At 36.1% G+C, this 21,994-nt stretch overlaps 1 protein-coding gene across 1 annotated transcript in view; it reads right to left on the reverse strand.

Moving 5' to 3' along the window:
- Positions 1–21,994, reverse strand: part of LRP11 (LDL receptor related protein 11) — an 81,412-nt gene that overhangs the window by 27,308 nt on the left and 32,110 nt on the right. Inside the window, exons 3-4 of the mRNA XM_044675463.1 lie at positions 8,109–8,250; positions 429–554 (exon numbers count right to left, since the gene is read on the reverse strand). Of these exons, the coding sequence (XP_044531398.1) occupies positions 429–554; positions 8,109–8,250 (268 nt within the window). The remainder of the gene's footprint in view (positions 1–428; positions 555–8,108; positions 8,251–21,994) is intronic.

Here is a 21,994-nt window from a genome sequence, read left to right on the forward strand (position 1 = left end):
AATTTTGTGAAGTTCAAATGAGATATTACATGGGGAGTGCTTCGCAAAACTTGAAAGCATTATACAAATGTCAATTGTTGCTATTATTGTGAAGTGCCCAAATAACACCAAGATGAAAAACCTGACCCAACCTCTTTCTGAAAAAAAGTTACTTTTTGCTAGATAAACATGCAGTGATAACACATATATGGCCCAGATAAAATTGCTTACCATCTCTGAATAGGGGGAGGGAAGCACAAGAGGGAGATGATTTGGAACTTACAATTTTAGAAAATGCATGCTGAAAATTTTTATTATGTGTAATTGAGAAAATAAAATATCTTTGAATAAAATGAACGAATAAATAATCATGCAGGTATTTGTACTGTGAATCTGTTTCTGGGTCTGCTAAGTCCCAACCCCAAGGGTCCTCCCTCCCAGCTACTCACCACTCTGGCAAAAAGCTTCATCAGATCTATCAGGGCATTGATCCACTCCATCACAAGCCAGCGTGATGTCAATGCAGCAGCCATCATCACAGAAGAAATGATAGCGTGAGCAAACTTTCAAACATTCTGTTTAAAAAGTAAAGCTCAAATCACTTGTGAGCTGCAGCTGGGGTGGGGGTACATAAAATTATGACTTGTAGGGGTGTCTGAGGCAACAAAGAACAGGTAAAAGAAATGTCAAGTCTAAGAGATGCAGCTATTGCAGAAAGAATTAATCATTAGTCAGAATAACAGGCAATGAGAAAGTTGGTGTGTCTAGAGACCAGCTTCAAAAGGAGCCACATTTTAAGATGTGGTTAATGCGTTGATTTGTTTTATTATTTATTGGACTGGATTGGCTTGGGTTGTGTGTGTGTGTGTTTGTTTTTTAAACTCTTATGTTCTGCCTTACAACCAATACTAAGTATTGATTATGACTTCTAGGGGTGTCTGAGGCAACAAAGAATAGGTAAAAGAAATGTATGGACTCTAAGAGATGCAGTTTAGAACCAAACTGGTTCTCAGGCAGAAGAGGGGAAAGGCTAGGCAACTGGGGTCAAGTGCCATGCCCAGGGTCATGTAGCTAGAAAGTGTCTGTGGCCACATTTGAACCCAGGATCTCCCATTTCCAGGTCTGGTTCTCTATCCACTGAGCCACTTAGCTGCTCCTTGGAGTGTGTTTTGTGTGACTATATTGATATATTTTAAGGGATGGCTTCAATTTGGGAGTGGAATGATTAATAGAAAGCTATGGAAATAACAAAAAATAGTATCAAATATGACATAAAATATATAGAAGGAAACAAAAAAGTTCAGAACAAGACAGAATAGAACAAAAAACAAAGCAAATGTGCTTTTGTGATACCTACTTTAAAAATGATAGCAAAGAAAAGATTTAATTAGACATAAAATACATCGAATAAATCAAATAAATAAGAGAAGGCTGGTATGTCTCCCCTTGGCCTTCTTGCTCATGCCCCTGACAATCTAGAACACATGAATTACTATGGACTTTCCCATCCTGCCTGTCTTAAGTTAAGCCCATTTTTGAGTGGGAGCCACTCCAAAAGGGTGAATACTGGGTCAATGAAGATCATAGATTAGCTAGTGAAGATATCTTAGAGATCATTTAGTCCAAGCTTTTCATTTTACAGATGGGGAAAATGATTGCCCAGAGAAATTAGGTGACTTGCCGCATCTTCTCTTCCAGCGACTCCTGCTTTAGACCTCTCTTTGTGATGGAGCCCTATACTCACTCACTTATTCATTCATTCATTCAATATTTCAGAATGTTATTAAGCTTTTACTGGTAGATAACTACCACCACTTGCTCCTGCCATTTTTTCCTCACTATACAGATTATACTATATGGACTCTTTCCTTATAATAATAATAGACACACACCATTTATATAGCTCTTTAAAGTTTGCGCCTTACACATACAACATCATTTCATTCTTGCAACAACCCTGGGAAGTAGGAGCTATCATTATCTCTGTTATACAGATGAATATTCTGAGGTAGGCAGAGGTTTACTGATTTGCTCAAGGTCACACAGATAGTAACTGTCTGAGACTGGATTTAAACTTAAGGCTTCCAAGTCCAATAATCTATCTGCTGTGCTGTCTAGCTGCTCCTCTCAAACCAGCTCTAAGATAAGACTACTGGTACTATATCTTAAAACACTATTTATTATTTTAAAAAGATACTGTCTTTCACCATACCATGTGTGTACTCTCATCTCCTTACTAATAGTTAAAAAAATTAATCTTCAACCTATGACTGTTTTATCCATTGAGTACCACAGTGTTCCTTGCAAAGGGCAATATCTTCTTGGAAATCTCTGGCTCTTTGCTAAAAACAATTTTATTTCCTCCAGATGATGAAATCATATTTCTTCCTGTGCTCTCAAGACCTTTTATCTAATGAGAGGTTTTAAGGAGGAGGTCCTTTTTTTTGGAAAAATAATTTTTCTATGCATAGTTAAAGCAATCTCTTTAAAACATAAAAACACCAGGAAGAGTTGGGGACCTAGCTAGCATCTGTAAATGTAGACTAAAGAAAGGTACATGGCCAAAACTGATTCATGAAGGGTTTCAGAATTTCTTGGGAACAAGGTGGATTAAAGAGTTCTTTCTACAACACGGCTATCATAATATATAGGGAACAGAAAGTACAAGGCACATGCCCAAGCAAAGCTTCAGATATTTCTACTCTAGTGTAATGATTAACATTATTTTAGAGACTGGTTTTTGGCAAAAATATCAATTTATTGATTAGGCTAGCATATAACCAATAAAGTGATAGTTCAGTGGCCTCCTTAAATGACCAAAGATCCCAAAGCTCCTCTGGGCAGATCTAAAAATACAGTTTTAGGACCTCGTTATTCAGCCCCTCCCTTGAACATTTCTAATTGGTAAATAGCTAATTAGGTGGTAGTCTATCAAACTCTCACCCCCTTCCTCACCTCATAGGTGAAGATCATGTAGGCAGGAAGAGAATCATTATCTTCATTATCAATGAACTAGGTTTTGTTCAAAAGAAAATGTTCCTTGGATTTCCCAAGAGCAAAGAGAATCCCCAAAGCAGTAGACTGGAGAAAGCCCTTCTAATCTAGGACCCTGACACAAGAATTGATTGGGGTCTGACATAGAAATTAATACAGTATATATATTTTTAAAAATTCTCACACTAGAAAAAAACAAATCATTAAGTTATGCATTTGGGAAACTCAGGAAAAAGCAACTGTTTGGTCTTGAAGCTATTAAGAGACAAGTGGAGGCTGAAAGAAAACAATGGTAGCAATTGTCACCAGGGAAGGAAGGTGGAGAAGAGGGCCAGCAATCTAGTGAATTCAGGGAAGATGGGCAAAAGGAACAGTTGGAAACACAAGACAAGTAATGGAAGGATACAGAAGAGATCTGTGATAGCAAAGTCCTTTTTAGGTTACATTAACAAAATAGCCACAGGAAAACTCTAGGCAACGGAGGGTCAACTAGATCATTTGGCAAATTTAAACGAACCGTTTGTCCTACTTTAAGAATGTCTCCCTCCCAAACCCCCCCATGCCAGCCCTCAAAAATGAACTCTTCAACCTTTCGCATTTGAAAAAAACCCAGCGTCTTCATCCAAAATCTAATCCCACTGAGCCAGATTTCGTTGCACAATCAACACTGTCTGCTGCCTGCTGGTGTGTGACAAGGAGGATATGGTAATGAAGTCGCCCTGAATGACCACAGCTTTGCCTGAACCACAAGGTCATTGTATGTGGCAGAATGATGAGCGGCGTTCCGAAGGTTTCCGCCTCCCGTTTTCAGTGTCTCACTGTTTTACTCCCAGAATCTAATTCCTAGCGTCTTATTCATGAGGCAGCCACAAAGCCCTCGCTGTAACAGGGACTCAAGAGAACGTTTGTAGTCACTACGCCTTCCACTTGCTCTGTTAGAGGTAGACGGGGCCACTGCAAAGAAGGGGAGGGTCTGGAGCCCCAAGCTGGAGCTTTTCAAGACATTCACTTCACTTCATCCCAGGAGACTTCAAAGACATTTTTCTCATTTATAATTGCCAAGTTGCCACTGGAGACTGGAGAATCTGGCCAAGTGAATGGACCGAAGCAAACAAATGCCTGGCTGGTTGCCGGCCATCTGTCTGTCTTGGGCTAATACTTTCTCCCTGCCCCCGGGGCACACCCTTCCTTCCCCCCTCCCCCCGCCTCCCGCCCCCTGAGCCAGTCAGGGAGAAAAAGGGGCTCCCGGATTGTTAGAGAGATACAACTTTCCTAGTTTTGTAGAGGCAGGGACTATATTCCCCTATTGTTTCTCGAGTGGACAGCGACAAAGCTGAGCTCTAGGTCTAGGTTCCCAACGATCAATGTTGGATTGGAGCAGGGGAGAGCTCTCTGACTCTCAACATCAGTGGGACTCACTGGGCTTGAATTACAAATCATTTTGGCAAACACAGGTATCATCTATTCTCTGGTACATATTGCATATGCTTTATATTATATATCATACACATATGTCATATACTATATATTCTAGACACTATGCTATATTATACACATATAGACTATTATATATATAAATATACCATATAGGATATATTCTATATAATATACAATATACATATATCCTATACTATATATATTTCACACATACCTATCATAGGCTATGTATTATCACATCCATCCATATGTCACATACACATACTATATACTATATACTATATGTCATACATATTTATCATATACTATGTAATATAAATCATACACATATAATATACTATATATATATAAAATATATCATAATATATGTGTACATATATCAGACTATATATTACAAAAATATATCACATGCCACATATACACATTTTTACATATCCTAATACAAAATATATCATACACATACATCATACTATATATTATATGCATCATATATATCATATACTATATTTCAGACACATACATATCATATACTTTTTAACAAACTCTTACCTTTTATCTTAATATCAATTCTAGGACAGAAGAGTGGCTAGGGCTAGGCAATGGGGGTTAAGTGACTTGCCCAGGGTCACATAGTTAGGATGTGTCTAATTTTAATCAGATTTTCAGATGTATTCTCCATTACAGTTCAAAGTATACTCACAATTCTCACATTCGATTCCTTCTCTCCATTCACACACGTTCCTAGATCTGTCCCTCATCACCTTTTGCCTGAACTATTATAATAGTCCCTTAATTTTTTCCCCCTGCCTCAAGTCACTCCCTGTTCCATTCATCCTCCATCCAGATGCAAAAGTATCCTGGTACTCTTCACTGTGTTACCTATTTGCCTAGCTATTATATACTACTTAAAAGGAAGCCTTGATTCAAATCCCAGCTCTACTAAACTAGTTGGCTACCTGTAGACATACCACTTAAATTTTATGTTCAACTTCCTAACTGAAAAATGAGGACAATAATGTACACTTCCTATTTCATAGGTTTGTGAGGACTCAATCATGTAACCAGTATTTATTAAAAACTTATTTTACATCAGACACTGGACTAAGCACTGGGGATACAAAGACAAAAGAAAAAGAAAACAGTCCCTGCCTTCGAGGAGCTTATATTCTAATGGGGAAGATGACATGCATCCATATAGATATGTTAAATAACTTATAAAGCAGATAAACCTATAAGGCAACCTTAGTGGGATAAGCACTAGTGGATGGGGTATGGGGAACAGGAAAGACCTCATGCAGAAGGTGGTACTTGACCTGAATCCTGAAGTAAACTCTGGATTCCAAGTGGAAGATCCTTTCTAGCATAGGAGACAGTGAAAAGATATATGGGACAGCTAAGTGGCACAGTGGATAGAGCCTAGAGATGGAAGGTCCTGGGTTTAAATCTGGTCTCAGACACTTCTTAACTATATGACTCTGGTTAAGTCACTTAACCCCCATTGCCTAGTCCTTGCCCTTCTGTCTTAGAGTTGTTACTAAGACAAAAAGTAAGGGTTTAAAAACAGAAGGTTCAGAGATGAGAGGTGCCATCTAGAAGGTCGATATGATTGGATCATTCATACTGTGTGAAGAGGAGTAATGGAGAATAAAGCTGAAAAGGTAGGATGGGGTAAAGTGGTAAAAAGCTTTAAATGCCAGACTTAGGAGTTTATATATTTGATCTTAGAAATAATAGGGAGCATCTGGAGTTTATGCAGTGTGAGGGAAGTGACACGATCAGATCTACTCTTTAGCAAAATCACTGGCAGTGGTGTAGAGGATGAATGGAGCTTGAGGCAAGGGAGACCAATTAAGAGGTTATAATGGTTCAGGCAAGAGGTGATGAAGGGAAGAACTAGGAAGGAGAGAAGGAATTGAATGTGAGAGCTGTGAGTGCTCTTTAAACTGTAAAATGCTTTTGTAAATGTGAATTGTTATTATTTTCCCGATTTGTATCTAGTACATTCAGATATGTGCTCAAGAGATATTGTTGATTCAATCAGTGTCTCTATGTGGAACAGCTGTTAATCAGCAGCCCATACCTGGGACAGGAAGCATCCATGTGGCTGTCAACTGAGTGTCAGCCTATTTCTGCTGGCTCTTGGATAAGACTGTGAATTCTCTCATATGCCCCCTTTGCTGGACTAGAGAAGCATTGTCTGACCCGTTCACATACGCTCCACATTAACAGAAAGCTTAAAGTATGGCAAAGTAGATAGTCAATAATTTTTTTTACCTTGTTTGTGACCAATGATTTGTCTCTAGTATGTTGAGTAGACCCCATGGGATGAACTTTGGGGAAGACATGAACAAAATCTTCATGATTTGGGCAGGCATGGATAGGATTTGCTCAGCATCATTGGTGATAATATATACATCAATGTGATCACAAATCTACCAAAGAACTGGTGTAGGACAACTGATAACCTGGCAAGAAGCATTACTCACTGGGAGACTGTCAAGCTCCATAGGTTTTGGGTTCGTAGAAAATTTTCCTTCTAATTTGCATTCTGCATTTTGATATGAATGTGGAATAGTCATAGAGAAATCATATTTATATTCTAATCCTTTACCCCTATAACTTAACCCATTGTGTTAATTCCTTTGCAAATAAGAGAAAATCTGAGACCACCAAAAGTTTGCTTCAAGCTTCAGCAAGGTGTTCAACATAAAATGGTTACTGCAGATACACATTGTCTTCAGGCTTACAAATATAGAATCTCACCAAAAGTAGCTTTCCCAATGATGGCTAAACGACTTTGGATATCTCATTTCTTTAGCTTTGGTGTTGCCCAATGCCCCTTGTGAACAATCCATGCAACTCATAATAGTTGGCTTGTTAGATATATTTGATGCTTTCATTTTAGAAATGTGGAGTTTTTAGAAAATTATAATGGTTTATGATTAATCAAAAGAAATGTATGTTAAGGCATTGAATATACATTGTATTTGTATGTTGTATATTTAAAAATTATGCTTATATAATTATATTTAAGTATCTATTATACTTGTATACTCTATATATACTAATATACTATATCTAATAAATTATTGCTAATATCTAAGATCATTTAAGTGAGTTTACTTATATATTTATGTGATAATGTTACACAATATTTTTGAGTAATTAAAACAAAATTCTGCCACTATGTCATATTTATTTTTATCTGTTTAGAATTAAGTCTTAGCAGAAGCTCTCCAGAAAACATACATACACACAAAACATACATATATACATATATATAAAATGGCTTGTGATATATAACACATTTGTATAGACATATATGTGTGTATACATGCATGCATGTATCTATACATATACATCCTAAATCTTTCAACATGTTCTTTCCAACAAGAAACTAAGAATTCAGGAAAAGTAGGAAAATGAAAAATAAAAAATGGGGCTTTTACTTTGTCCTGAAACTCTCGTGTTCTAAGAACCATCCCATTTTAAGTTCCAGAAATGAGACCTTCTTAGCTTGTCCATACTGAAATGCTAATTATCCTAAAATGATATCAGATTTGGGGTTTCAGAAATAAACCTACAAAAGGCAACCTACAACCTACTTATAGCATAGGAAGTCTACAAATCTGAAACTAACATAGCTTTTTGGTGGTTAAATTAACCTCCATTGATACTTTCATTTTTCTCCCCCTCACCTACTGCAGTTTCTGCCTTGGGGAGTACGGTCACAGAGATGTTGTCCGAGCTCCTTTGACCAGCACTGTCTGTCACAGTCAGCTGGAAGATGTATACTCCTTCTTGCAAGTGGGATAGCTTCAGGATTCCTGATTGAGGTACCTGATCCAAAAACAGGAAACATCACATTTCACTTTCAAAAACTGAGTTACACAGTTAACAACAAAATTTTGAACCGGTAACCACTATAAACTATCCTAAGCTGATTTCTGTTGTTATGATATAACTGAACATTTATTGAATGTGAGCAATTTTCTAGGATGGTGGTATCAATCCTTTTTTTTTGATCATATATCATTATCAGTAAACATTTCTGAGCATTTATCCCCAATCTGTGTATACTTACTTATATGCACAATAACCTACATTATAAGATTTGCACAAAACAGAAATTTTAAAAGGATAAGATAAAGATGAAATAATATTTTATTCTGGTTTCAATAAGGAATCACTGCAGTTTACAGAGCAAGGTAGCAACATGGTCAGACTTCTGCTTTAGGAAAATCACTTGGCAGTCGTGTGGAAGATAGATCTGAGAAGGTTTTGTGGTAGGAGGCAAAAATATTTAAACAGAACTTTGGAAACAGTGGCACCAACTTCCAAGACTGTCAGAAAAATAATGATAAATTACATATATACATATGTATATATTGGCTTCGACCTGAGATGGCCCCCCAACACAGCACAGAAGCACAATGAGCTGGAAATCATTGGCCTTTTCCACGCTGCCCCACCCCCTTCTAGCTTCCAAGCCAATTTTAAACTAACCCTGGGGGTTTTCACACTCCTGGTTTAATGGGTGGAAACAGGAGTTAGCCTACACAGGAGTCTCCCCTGCCACCCTCTAGACCCTAAAACCCAGCATAGCAGGGGGGCAGCTAGTAGCTTCAGTAGATTGAAAGTCAGATTTTTGGAAATTAGGCTCTGGTTTCCTGACCCAAACATCAGGTAAGCTTGCATTCTCCATCCATAAAACCCTTTTGCTCTCTCAGACCAGCTCAGCTAAGTGGCTCTGAGAAGTTTTTACCTTCATTGTGCCTAAAATAGAAGGCTTTTGTTTTCCCCGAACTAACTTAGCCTCTGGCTAAAGCCTTTTGGCTGCCCTCCATTTTTAAACTAGTTAAGAGGGGCATGTCTCAGTATGGTGTTTCCAATCTGTCTCCATTTATTAGCCTGTGAGGTTTTTACTCCTACGCAGTACATACTAGGGTAGCGCCACCTCTGAACAAGAAGTAGAATTCCAAACCAATTTATTGATTAGATTTAAAAGCAGGGCCCACTCCATGAAAGAACAATGCATTACTACAGTTTTAGAATGTCTTTTCTTACTACTGTTCCTGGGTGTACTTGTCCTTGCTGTTAGCTTGAGTAATCTCAAGATTCAGAAGGGAGATTCATCCCCCTTACGATCTAAGCATGCCCAGCCTCTGCAATACATCCAATATAGGGTTCATCCACACCAGGTTTAGTGTGGAAATCCCCCTCAGTATTGGGAACCCCAGAGGCATGATCAAAGGAATGTTGATGGATGATGATACTTGGGAGGGGAAGGAACCTTAATGTGAATGGAGGCGAATTTTAAGCTTTTTCAGATTCCATTGCCTTATTGATGTTAACTGTTTCAGTTTGTTCCCCTCCAAATAGTGAAGAAGTCTCTGTAATGCAGCAATCAGAATTGGTGAAAAGGACTCTTAGATTGGTTGCTGTTATGTAAAACCTTCTATTAACACTAAGTGCCTGTATCCTGTTATGCTTATTGCATTTGCCAATTGTTTGCTTTGAAATTCAATTTTGTTTTTTTAAGTTCACATATTAATCTGATCTAATATCTTCTGTTAAACCATGGCATTTTTAGCTACTGTGTTTTGGCCATTAATTATATGTTCTGTTATACTGCTTTCATTTGTACCATCCTACTATCTTTATTTGTATTGCCCTATTACTGGACTGGAGAAAATACCATTATAAAAGTCCATAAACGACTTGGACAAACTCTTTTCCATGGCAAAACCATAGGTCCTTATAGATACTGGATTTGTCACCAGATCCATCGAGGAAACATGTTGCCTTAATGGCCTTTTGTTCCTTTTTGCCTTTGTTAATTGTCATATAGATGATGATGGATGGACTCTATCAAACTGGTTACAACTTGTATACAACCTTTGAAGAATTTAATGAGCTAAAAATCTCAATTGATTTTAAGGGGTCTTTAGAAATGATTTTCAGATAGTCAGTAACACTACTACCTCTGACTGATCATTTGCCTACCTTGGACTTGTTTGTAACAAGAGGTAAGAATCGATTTAGTAGTTGAAGTGAAGTGCAGTAGCACTATTGCATTCCCCACTCCATATTTATAAAAATGTAATGGATAAGACATCAGAAGTGTTTTTCTTTCTTTTTTTTTAAACCCTTACCTTCCATCTTGGAGTCAATACTGTGTATTGGCTCCAAGGCAGAAGAGTGGTAAGGGTAGGCAATGGGGGTCAAGTGACTTGCTCAGGATCACACAACTGGGAAGTGTCTGAGGCCAGATTTGAACATAGGACCTCCCATATCTAGGGTTGGCTCTCAACCCACTGAGCTACCCAGCTGCCCCCAGAAGTGTTTTTCACTATTGTATTCCTCGCCTCCAAATTGCAATGGATGGGACATATAAATACATGCTTTATATGGCTGTTACAGTCTCATACCAGAGGAGAGAGGTTTCCCAAGGGGCTTGGTTACCCTGTGATAAATTATAATCTCATCCAGAAGGTGGGAAGGATTTCCCAGGGGGCTTGGTAACCCCTGGATGGCTCATGGAGGTAGAATTTTCCCATGGAGCCTAGTGGCTCCTGGATGGTTTTTACATTTGTAATTCTTCAGCTTACTCTACCCTTCCATCAGGATGGTAATCTAGATTCTTGGTGACATTTTAGACCCAAAAGATTTTCATCAGTAGTACAGAGGTTTTATTCTGGGCTCTCCTGCCAAAATTTGGAATTATGGCAGTAATGGACTCTTAGAAATATCTCAGCTAAAGTTGACAGATTGGCTAGCTCTGGAGAACTTGTGACAAGTATCCCTGAGCTTAATAAGTTTTTAAAATGTCACACACCAAGTGGCTATGTGAATCCTAATGATAGTGGGGCTTTTTGCTACTGTTATTAAATGGGCTCTTGTGATTTTGGGGATTTTGGTACTTCTTAGACTGTGCATTTGATGTTGTTTTTTTTTTTTAAAAGCTGTTACCTGGTGAAAAATTATATACACTCACACTGTGGATCATGACCAAGTTAAAAAGGAAATGGATCTTATTTTTGAGTGAGAAATCTTTGTATTGTGCCTCTACTTGGCTGACACCTTTTCATGGAATGTGAACTATATATTTTTGATTAAAAAAAATGTATTATTGTTTTTCCTTGTATATGCAATAGAGTATTTGAGTTTTCTTTTTTCTCTCATTTTTTTGTACTTGAAGCACGTGTTACCAGTATTAATGGTTTTTTGATTTTGCACTAGGACAAGTTTAAAATGTCCAATTAGTCAATGCATACCCAAAAGCTTTGGACTATGGAAACTTGCCATTGATTGTTAAATATTATGGGACTTTGATTAATGACTGTGTCTGATTCTAGGAGAAGGGATCACAAAAGAGCCACTGTGCAGTGCCAAGGAGCACAAAGTTAACCTGCACAGTGCCTAGGAGAACAAGGTCAAGGAGACCAACCAATCCTGGTGGGATTAATGAGATTCTGTGCCAAGACAGGGGACTTGAACTTATTTTGGGGTTTGAGGAAGTGGCTATTTGACGCCCTCAGATGCAGGATTCCCCTCGTACCAGATCCAGACTTCTACCAAGTACCTCAATTTGGCTGCCATTTTGGCTCCCCTTCCCTGAGAGCAAAGGTAAAATCAGATCAGGGAATGATATTTCCCTTCTGCTTCAAAATCTAGTCTTTTTTTATCTCTCTTTCATAGTATGGCAATTTTCTGTAGTCCTGGCTGCTGATTAGGTAAGTGCATAATTGCTACTACAGGCTTGTGGGACATAAATCATTTCAATTGGGCCCTGATTCAAGGACCTGTTATGGGCTTATTCTTCCTTACTTAGAATTTTTACACATGAGACTTTGATATTTTATGTTTCATCCAGAAGTTATTTTTTTCTATTTGTTTTTTTATGTTTTTTATTTTCTTTTGACAATTGATTCATATACTTCATAAGTCAGCAGTGTATCCTGGGGTGATCTGTGTTGGTCAACACCCTCCTCAGAGGGGATTGTATTATTGTCATAAAATTCTATATTTATAAAAATTTTTCTTGTTTGAGAGTAATTTTAGGATAAAAAACTCACTAACTCCCTGAATCAAGAAAGTGAACTGTTTGAAGAAGGCACCATAAAGAAGCCTGCAGAAACCATACACCATACCAAAAAATCCAGAATGAACTTTGGGATGTAGTGAATTGAACTCTGGGCTTGAAAGCATTTATTTTGAACGTAAAGTCTTATGCCAAAGGGATTAACCCCTAACTGGCTTTTTGTCAATGTGCCTAGCAATCATTGGTTTTGTTCTTTTTCTCTTTTATTTCTCTCTTATCCCCAAATTATTGTAATTTCCCCTTAGAAAATGAAATATTGTAGGTACTTCTAGTTAAAGGTCTTTAGAGATATAAGTTGGTTATATGTAATGATTCATTGGGGAAACTATGCATTTAAATCTGGGAGATTTCTACATGCTTATTTTCCAATGGAATCACAGGGGGAATTGTGCAATTAGAATCTGCTCCCCAGCACTCTCTTTCCCAGATTCCCATTTTTGTTCTCATGTTATGTGCTTACACTTTGAAGCTAAAATTGTGGATGTAGCTCCTCCCTCTCTCTCTGCTGCCAGGAAGGTAGTTGTGTAGGTTGAGTGAGAGCCAGGCAGGAGAATTTTACTTAGTTTACTTGGTTTTGCTTAGGCTCTTCTATTTCAAGTGATTAATAATAAAACATAAAATATAATACTTGGAATTATTGGACATTAATTTAAATTTAACACTGGTAAACCCTTTAGAGATATAATCACTTGGTTAAATAAGCAATCATAGAAGCACAGGATTTAGAGATGAAAAGGGTCCCTAGAGATCACCTCATTCAGTTCCCTTATTTGAAGAAAATGAGACCAAGAAGGAATGAGTGACTTGCCCATGGTCACAACAATAACTATTATTGTTACCCATCCTTTAGGAAGACTGACCTGACACCAATGTAATAGGATGGAGTGAAGGTTAGGAAATTATTTAGTGGTCCATGTAGGACATTATCAGAGCTTGAAGGAAAATGGTGGCAGTGGGACTGGGGAAGGGGTGGAGATGCATTCTAGAGATATGCTTGAGATAGGAATAATAGGATTTGGTGACTAGATAGGGTAGGGGCCAGAGAGTAATAAAACTTAAATTATATTTATAACTTCATTTGGCCAACACAGACCTTCTGTGTTTACATCCTGCATAGAAGATTATTTTTGTCAGTTGCTTACTGTTCCTTTTTTTCAGTTAACAATTTGAAATTAAATTAGATTTGTGACAATTATGATATTACGTGTCTAGGTTGGGTCCCTTTTCTCCATTCACACAGCTACCTTCCTAGCTCTGCCCTTCATCACTTCTTGCCATCTATTATAATGGCCTCTTAATTGATGCCTCAAGCATCTCCTGTTCCATTCATCCTTCACATAGTTTCCAAAGTGATTTTCCTGAAAAGCAGGTCTGACCATGTTGCCTCTCTTATACTCCCTAAACTCCAAATATTTCCTATTTTAGAAAAGGCAATTGGACCCTAAATTTTTTGAAAAGGTGGAAAATGATTTCCATTTCTCTTAAACTCAGGAAGTTTCTGGTTCATTAATTTCCCCCCCCCCCCCTTTTGGGTCTTTTTCCTTTGCTCAAGTATAGGTGTATGTGTGTGTGTGTGTGTGTGTGTGTGTGTGTGTGTGTGTGTGTGTGTGTGCGCGTGCGCACGCATGAGAAAGAGAGAGAAAAAGAGAGAGAGTGTGTGTCTTGGGCTTGATGTACAATTTTTCAATTGTTTATTTGGGTTTATATTTTGGGGTTTTGGATTTATAAGATCATTCACTTATAAAAATGAACAATATGGAATTATGTTTTGCCTGCCAGAACCAGAATGGGGAAGGAAAGGAAGGTAGAGAGAAATGTTTGATCACATAACTTTGGGAAAGTTGTGCAGAAATTTGTTATTAAATGAAATTGGCAAAAAAAATTAAAAAAAAAAAGATTTGGACTTAACTCCCTGCCTCAGGCATTTATTAGCTGTGTTAAAATCAGCATTCCCGGGGCAGCTGGGTAGCTCAGTGGATTGAGATTCAGGCCTAGAGATGGGAGGTCCTAGATTCAAATCTGGCCTTAGTCACTTCCCAGCCGTGTGACCCTGGGCAAGTCACTTGACCCCCATTGCCCACCCTTACCAATCTTCCACCTATGAGACAATACACCGAAGTACAAGGTTTAAAAAAAAATCAGCATTCCCTCTAGAGTTGGAAGTCTTGATTCAAATTCCAACCTTAGTGCTTAAATTTAAAAAAAATTCTTAACTTATATTTCCCCAAAGAAGCATATTCATATACAGAGCAGAACAGGGAAAGAGAATTACATATGAAACTGTAAATCTCTAGTTTTTAAAATTTGCTTTTAAAAAGTACAATTAAATTCCATATGTTATTTCTAAAATTGTCTAGCTGCTTATTGATGCTTTCTTCCAAACTTCTTATTCTTTTCTGGGTATTTAAAAAATGCTGAGGACAACTAGGTGGCTCAATGGATGGGCAGTCAGGCTTAGAGATGGAAAGTCCTGGGTTCAAGTTTGGCTTCAGATGTTTCTTAGCTGTGTGACCTTGGGCAAATCACTTAATCCCCAGTGCCTAGATGCTACCCTTCTTCTGCCTTAGAAATTATATACAGTTTTGAGTCTAAGAAGGAAGATAAGGGTTAAAAAATGCTACACTGGTTCTTCTTCTTTTCTGGCATTACTGTTGCTACCTCTCTTCTTTCTCTACCCCAACCCACCTTCAAATTTAAACAAAAATGAGAGAAAGGGGGAAAAATCCCTTTTTGACAATAGAAGTCAAGCAAAATGAATCCTCACAGTGGCCTCACATGTGCACCTTGAATCTATTTTCTTTCTTTCTGCCAGGTGTATAACATATTTTATCACAGATTTTCTGGAGACCTGGTTGGTCTCTGAACTGATCAGAGTACTGAAGTCTCAAAGTTTTTGTTTTTGTTTTTAAAATAATATTATTCTTCTGTAAATTGTCCCCCTCACTTCACCAGGCATTAGTTCATAAGACTAAGAATTCTCTGAAATCACCTCTTTCATAATTTTTATGGCACAATAATATTCACTTGTATTCATATATCACAAGTTCTTCAGCTATTTTTTCTCAATTGATGGGTATCCTCCTTAGACCCTATTTTATTTTTTTCCCCTTTTAACCTCATTTGCCTTTCCGGATCAAGAAGTTAGTTATGATTGCAACTATTTACTCCTTAGTATTCCCTCACCTCTTCTTCCTTTGCACAGTTTCTCTGTTGAGTTTTAATATATTTCTAAACCAAACTCTGCATATGTACATTCTAACCTTTATTCAGATGGGGGGAACTTTAAGTGATATTCACTCTCACCTTTCATGTTGGTATATACATGTTTTAAGAGAGGTAGTATGTATCTCCTATCCTTCTCCTTTCAATACGAATACACAATTTTTTAAACCTGTACCTTCTATTTTAGAACAGATACTAGGTGTAGATTCCAAGACAAAAGAGTAGTAAGGGCTAGGCAGTTGGGATTAAGTGCCTTGCTTAGAGTCATTTACCTAGGAAGTACCTGAGGCCAAATTTGAACCTAGGATCTCCAGTTTCTAGACCTGGTTCTCTAACCACTTAAAAAAAATTTCTGAGTTTGCAATGCACATATCCTTGCTTCCATTGAATTCTGTACCTTTTAATTGTCTTTGCTAGGTGTGTAAATTAAATAATTAATTTGATGAGCATGATAAATTAAAATAGTTTAATGTACATTTCTTTCATTATTAACAAAGTGATTTTATCCAATTCTATAATCTCTGACCCCAAAATAGCCATTGGTGTTTTGATTGGAATTGCATTAAATACATGATGTTCCAAAAGTTCTATCTTAATGTAGTTTTAGGCTTTCATAGGCTAAAATAATCTTTTTTATTAGCGTAACCCTGCACTAAGACTTTTGGAAGACTGTATATATGAACTATACTGGGATTATTGTTACTCTCCCCATATTTGTGTTGTGTGTAGGAGATGGCTTAGCTCTAGATCTGGTTGGATAGATTGGTATGTGGGTGTGACATAGAGAGGGGATATTACCTCGCTGGTATTGCCTGTTGAAGTTTCTATGTAGGTGGTGACAGGGAATATAGGCTGTGTAACTGAAAATACAAAATAGAAACAAGCTAAGATGCAAGTAAAAATAGAGCTTAGGGCAATAAGTGATGATTAGAGAGCCAGGGAAGCCACAAGAAAACATACACACACCAAGAAAGATCTACTTTGGATTTGGCAAGTTGTCTTGCACAGATTGTAGTGATGTGAAACCAGGTCGCCACTTTTAATCAGATTATTGTTTCTGTGTTGGGTGAACTACAAATAGAAATGAGTTAGGGATACATCATAGCTCCATCTACCTTTCCAGCTTTATCTTCTACCATTTCCCTGTATTGACCCAATTTTCCAGTCAGACTGGTTTATTTGTTGTCTCAGTACATCTAACATTTTTCTACCTCCAAACTTATCCTCATGCTCTTTCTTCCTCCTGGAATGTTCCTTTGCCAATCTTTGCCTATAGAAATATGATACATTATTTATTCAAAGTTTATGAAACCCTTTCTTAATTTCTTTCAAATGGATTTCATTTCTCCCTCTTCTGAATCCTCATAATATAGTACTTTTTTTGGACCTCTCAGGATTATTGATTATATTCTTTTTTTAATTATAGTTATTCTGCATTTCTTTTAGCTCTTCCACCCCTGCTAGCCTATAAGGTGACTGAGTGGAATGACTGTTTTATAAGTTTTCTTATCCCTCCCTGTGTTTTGCCCACCATAAGTACTTAGTAAATATCTGTTGAACTGAAAGGCACAATAGCATACACAGCTCTAATATACAAAGGAATAATTAGCAGAAAGCCAAGGACAAAAATATGTTCTGAAAAATACACAACTTAAGTGACAATAAAAAGGGCATACACAAAAATAGCTAGAAAGATGGTTCTCTTTTTTAGAGATATAGATTTTTTTTACCAAGATAAAGAATTGTAATGTAGTTACTAAATGCTTTTTGAAAATTTCAGGCAAGATTAATAATGAAGATGCCCATCTAATTTCTCTAGTTCATTCCACCAGAGAAAATTATCATGCAGATGCGTGTAATGTACCTGTTTCAAAGGTAACAACTATCTTGCCTAGAATTCTTCCTGATGTTGAGGCTAGGTCTCTATTGGCAAACCATGCTGCTTCTCTAACCTTGTTAAAGTTTGGGCAATATGAATTTTTTATCCATTTGATTTTTTCCTTTTTGGGTATCTAGATCTCTTGAGAAACCATAGGTATTACTGGAGAAGCCCTGTGGAGTTAGATGGTGGTACGTGATCAATCCAATATTATTCTCAAACAAGGATTTCAGGAGAACTTTGCCAGTGATAAAGTATCCCTTTTCTCTTTAGATTTTGAAAAGGATGTCTTCAAGGGCACCAAAAAAACACCTTTGTGAATATTTTTCTCTCTCATGCTCTCATTTATATCCAGAAATTTGTTGAAAAGATTTATTCTACTTTTGGATCTATTAGATGAGTTTAAATAGGGGAGGAATACATTTTATTCAAGAAACTCCTTTATGGCGGGCAGCTGGATGGCTCAGTGGATGGAGAGTCAGGTTTAGAGAGAGTTGGTGCTGGGTTCAGACACTTCCTAGCTGTGTGATCCTGGGCAAATCACTTAACCCCCATTGCCTAGCCCTTAACCACTCTTCTGCCTTGGAATCACCCTATAGTATTGATTCCAAGATGGAAGATAAAGGTTTAGGAAAAAAAAAAGGGAGACCCTTTAAGGACTGAGATTTTTTTCTTTTTTTTTTTTCATTTTTTATTGTTATGCAAGATAGACTTCCATATTGGTCACTGTTGTAAGAGCACACTCATACATAACAAAACCCCCAAACAAAACCAAAGATACTCTGATGTGAAAGACTACTCCAACCATTCCTTGGAGAGATTTTTTTTTTCTAAGTGAAAAGCTTTTTTTTTTTTTTTAATTTTTTAAATTTTTTTTTTTATTAAGCAATGAATAGACAAAGCAGAGCTATTTAAAATTTCTATACTTCTCAGTCAGCTATTTGACCACAAAGATGGAATCTGCTAATGACTTCTTTTCATTTAATTTTTTTTATTCTGAATTTGACAAACATCAACAAACATGAACATTTGCAAATACAATGAATAGAAATGGGTTGTATATGAAACTGCAACTTTCTCTTATGTACAGTTTAGGTTTAATATATATAAAGTTTAACATGTTTCAAAACTATCTTGCTTGTATTTCTCATTCTGAACTTTCTTCTCTTTTCTTTGAATGCTTCAACACTTTTCTTTATATCTTGTTTTTTAAAATCGCTATTCCTAATTCCTTCTCCTATTCCCAAATCTCTCCTATGAAATATTAGAATAAATTCTTTCCTCTAACAAGGAATCATAATCAAGCAAAACAAATCCACACATTGCCACACCTGAAAATGATAAGTCTCATTCCACAACTCTAGTCTATCCATTCTTAGCCTGATACATCATCAATCTCTGGAGTCATATTTACATTGATCAATTTTTAAGTCTTTCAAAGTTGTGGTTAAAAAAACTTTTTTTTATAATGTTGTACATGACATATAAACTGTTCCACTTGTTCTGCTCAATTCACTCTGCGTTAGTTCATAAAAATCTTGTCAAGTTTCTTTTTTTCTTTATTTTCTTTATATACATTTCTTTACATATATTTTTTGGTACAGTATTATTCCACTACATTAATATAACATAATTTATTTGGCCATTTCCCAGGTGATGGGCATTTAAATTTTTTTCTAGTTCTTTGCTAGCATTAAAAGTGTTATACAAATGTTTTTTCTTCATCTTTGATTTCTTTTAGATACAAGCCTAGTCATGATACTGCTGGGTCAAAGGGTATGAGCATTTAATTGACTTTTTTTGGACATAGTTCCAAATTATTTTCTGGAATGGCTGGACCAACTCATAGCTCCACTTACAGTGCATCGATTTACTGGTTTTTCCACAATCCCTCCAATATCAATCATTTTCTTTTTTGTCATCTTTGCCAATATGATGAATACAAAATAGAAACTCAGAGTTTTAATTTGCCTTTCTCTTATTATTAGTGATTTGGATCATTTTTTAAAATGTGAATTGAATTACAGCTTAGAGTTCTCTTGCTCAGAATTGCTGGTTCATATTCTTTTATATGGCTTTTGTTATTTTATATTTGAATCAATTCCTTTATTTTATCAACCAATAAGCATTTACTAAGTTCCTATAATTTAATAATTCAATTATATTTAATAAGCCTACCAAATTTATTTGTTTTTATTTTTTCTTTATTTTATTCCAGTAACAAATTTACACATGAGTTTTCCAAGGTTACATGATTCATGTTGTCTCTCTCCCCCACTGTAGTTGATAAGCAATTCCATTGGGTTATACATGTTTTATCAATCAAAACCTGCTTCAATATTTGAATAAATTCATGATAGATATTAGAAATGAAATATTTAACAGAAAAACTTCCTATTTTACTATTTTCTTCTAATTTTAAGTGTGATTGATGGATTCTGCTTGGGCAAAAGTCTTTCAATTTTATATTATCAAAACTATTTTGTCTATTGTGATCCTTTTTTGTTTAAAAACTCTTCTCTGTCCACAATTACCCATTGTCTTCTAATTTGCTTAGGTTGGCCCCTTTTAAATCTACATCCATTTGGGGCTTATTGTGATATGGTATGAAATATCTGTTTGAACTTAATTTCTACAGCACTATAGGAATTTCACTGAATAGTGAAGCCTTACCCTAGTAATTGGGTTTGTTGAACATTACACTAGTAGGTCATTCTGTCAGTTAGTAAATATACATTCTTTTAATCACCATTGATATTCCAGTCACTGTACTAGGCACTGGGGATATAGAGAAAGTTAAAAAACAATTCCTGTTCTCAAGGACCTCATAGTCTAATGGGAGAGAAAAAAATGCAAATTAACATGTACAAACAAGATAGATGGAGGATAAAATGGAAATTAGCTTTTGTTTCTATATTTTGTGTAAATTGGTTTTACTGATCAACTTTTCTATTTTCCTTTCTTTCATTAAAAGAAAACAACAAAACACCTTACCTTTCGCCTTAGAATAAATATTCTGTAATGTTTCCAAAGCAGAAGGGCTAGGCAATGGGGGTTAAGTGACTTCCCCAGAGTCATACAGTTAGGAAGTGTCTGAAGCCAGATTTGAACCTAGGACCTCCCCTCCCTAGAAGTGGCTCTCAATCTACTCAGCCACTTAGCTGCCCCCAACTTTTCTATTTTTCTTAATCAAGTCTAAAAGTTAACGTAATGATCACTGCTTTGAATAGGTTGAGGTCTTGTACTGCCAAATCTCCTTTTCCTCTTTTTTTTTCTTATTGAAATTCCAGCTTTATGTTTTCCTCAATATTCTTGACATTTTGTTTTTCCAGGTAATTTTGTTATTTTTTTCTAGATTAAAAAGTACCATTGTAGCAGTTTGGCTGCCATGGAGGTGAATAAATTATCAGGTATTAATGTCATTTTTTGATCAATATTTTTAATATGATAATAATGAAATAGCATCAACTATCTGAAACAATACAAATGAGAAAAAGACATAATGCAGAATATTCTGAAATTCATTCACAAGTGGATAAATAACACATTTAAAGAATTTAAGTAAGAATTAGTACTAGCACTAAAATAAAAGATCATGTGGAACTTTTCTTAAATGCAGAAGGACATAAAACTAAAATTAATGAAAGCGATAAATATGGAAATTATAACTAAATCATGAAAAACCAAGACCAAAGTTACTATAGTAGAAAACAGAATTTCAGCACAGAGTAAGTAGAGAAATGAGTCCATAAATTACTTAATTATTGAAACAATTATAAATTATAAAAATTCAAATGAAAGACCTATAGAATACAGTGCATATAATGCTACGCCTAGAGCTTGAAAAGTTGAGTTCAGTTCTCATCTTAAGACATGTACTAATGGTATAAGCACGGACAAGGAAATATTTATCAGTCTTATGTTTGTTATCTGTAAAATAGTTGCCTACCTCACAGGCTTGTAAAGATCAAATGATATTCTCACATTTTAAGTCTTAAAGCACTGTATAATTTTCAGCCATTATTATGATAATTATTAATAACTTTAAGCTTACTGCCACCTCAAGAAAGGAATTAAAAATAAAAAATGCAGTATTTTATTTCATTTCCAGGAACTCAAATCAGGAAAAATTTCCAAAATTATAAAAAGAGCACCAATATATAGCAGAAAGAATCTATATAGCTATGATCTATAAAAACTCAAAATTAAACTTTCTCTACACACTATCATTGAGCTTCAAACTATATTAGCAAGTCTTGACATAGTAGAAAGAGAGATGGATTTCGATTCAGAGAAGATGGGTTCCAATCTTTGCTTTATATTTTACTATCTCTGTAACCTTGAGTTAGACACTTAATCTCTTTGACCCTTAATTTCCC

The sequence above is a fragment of the Gracilinanus agilis genome, chromosome 4 (genome assembly GCF_016433145.1).
Source record: "Gracilinanus agilis isolate LMUSP501 chromosome 4, AgileGrace, whole genome shotgun sequence".
Taxonomy (NCBI): Eukaryota; Metazoa; Chordata; class Mammalia; order Didelphimorphia; family Didelphidae; genus Gracilinanus; species Gracilinanus agilis.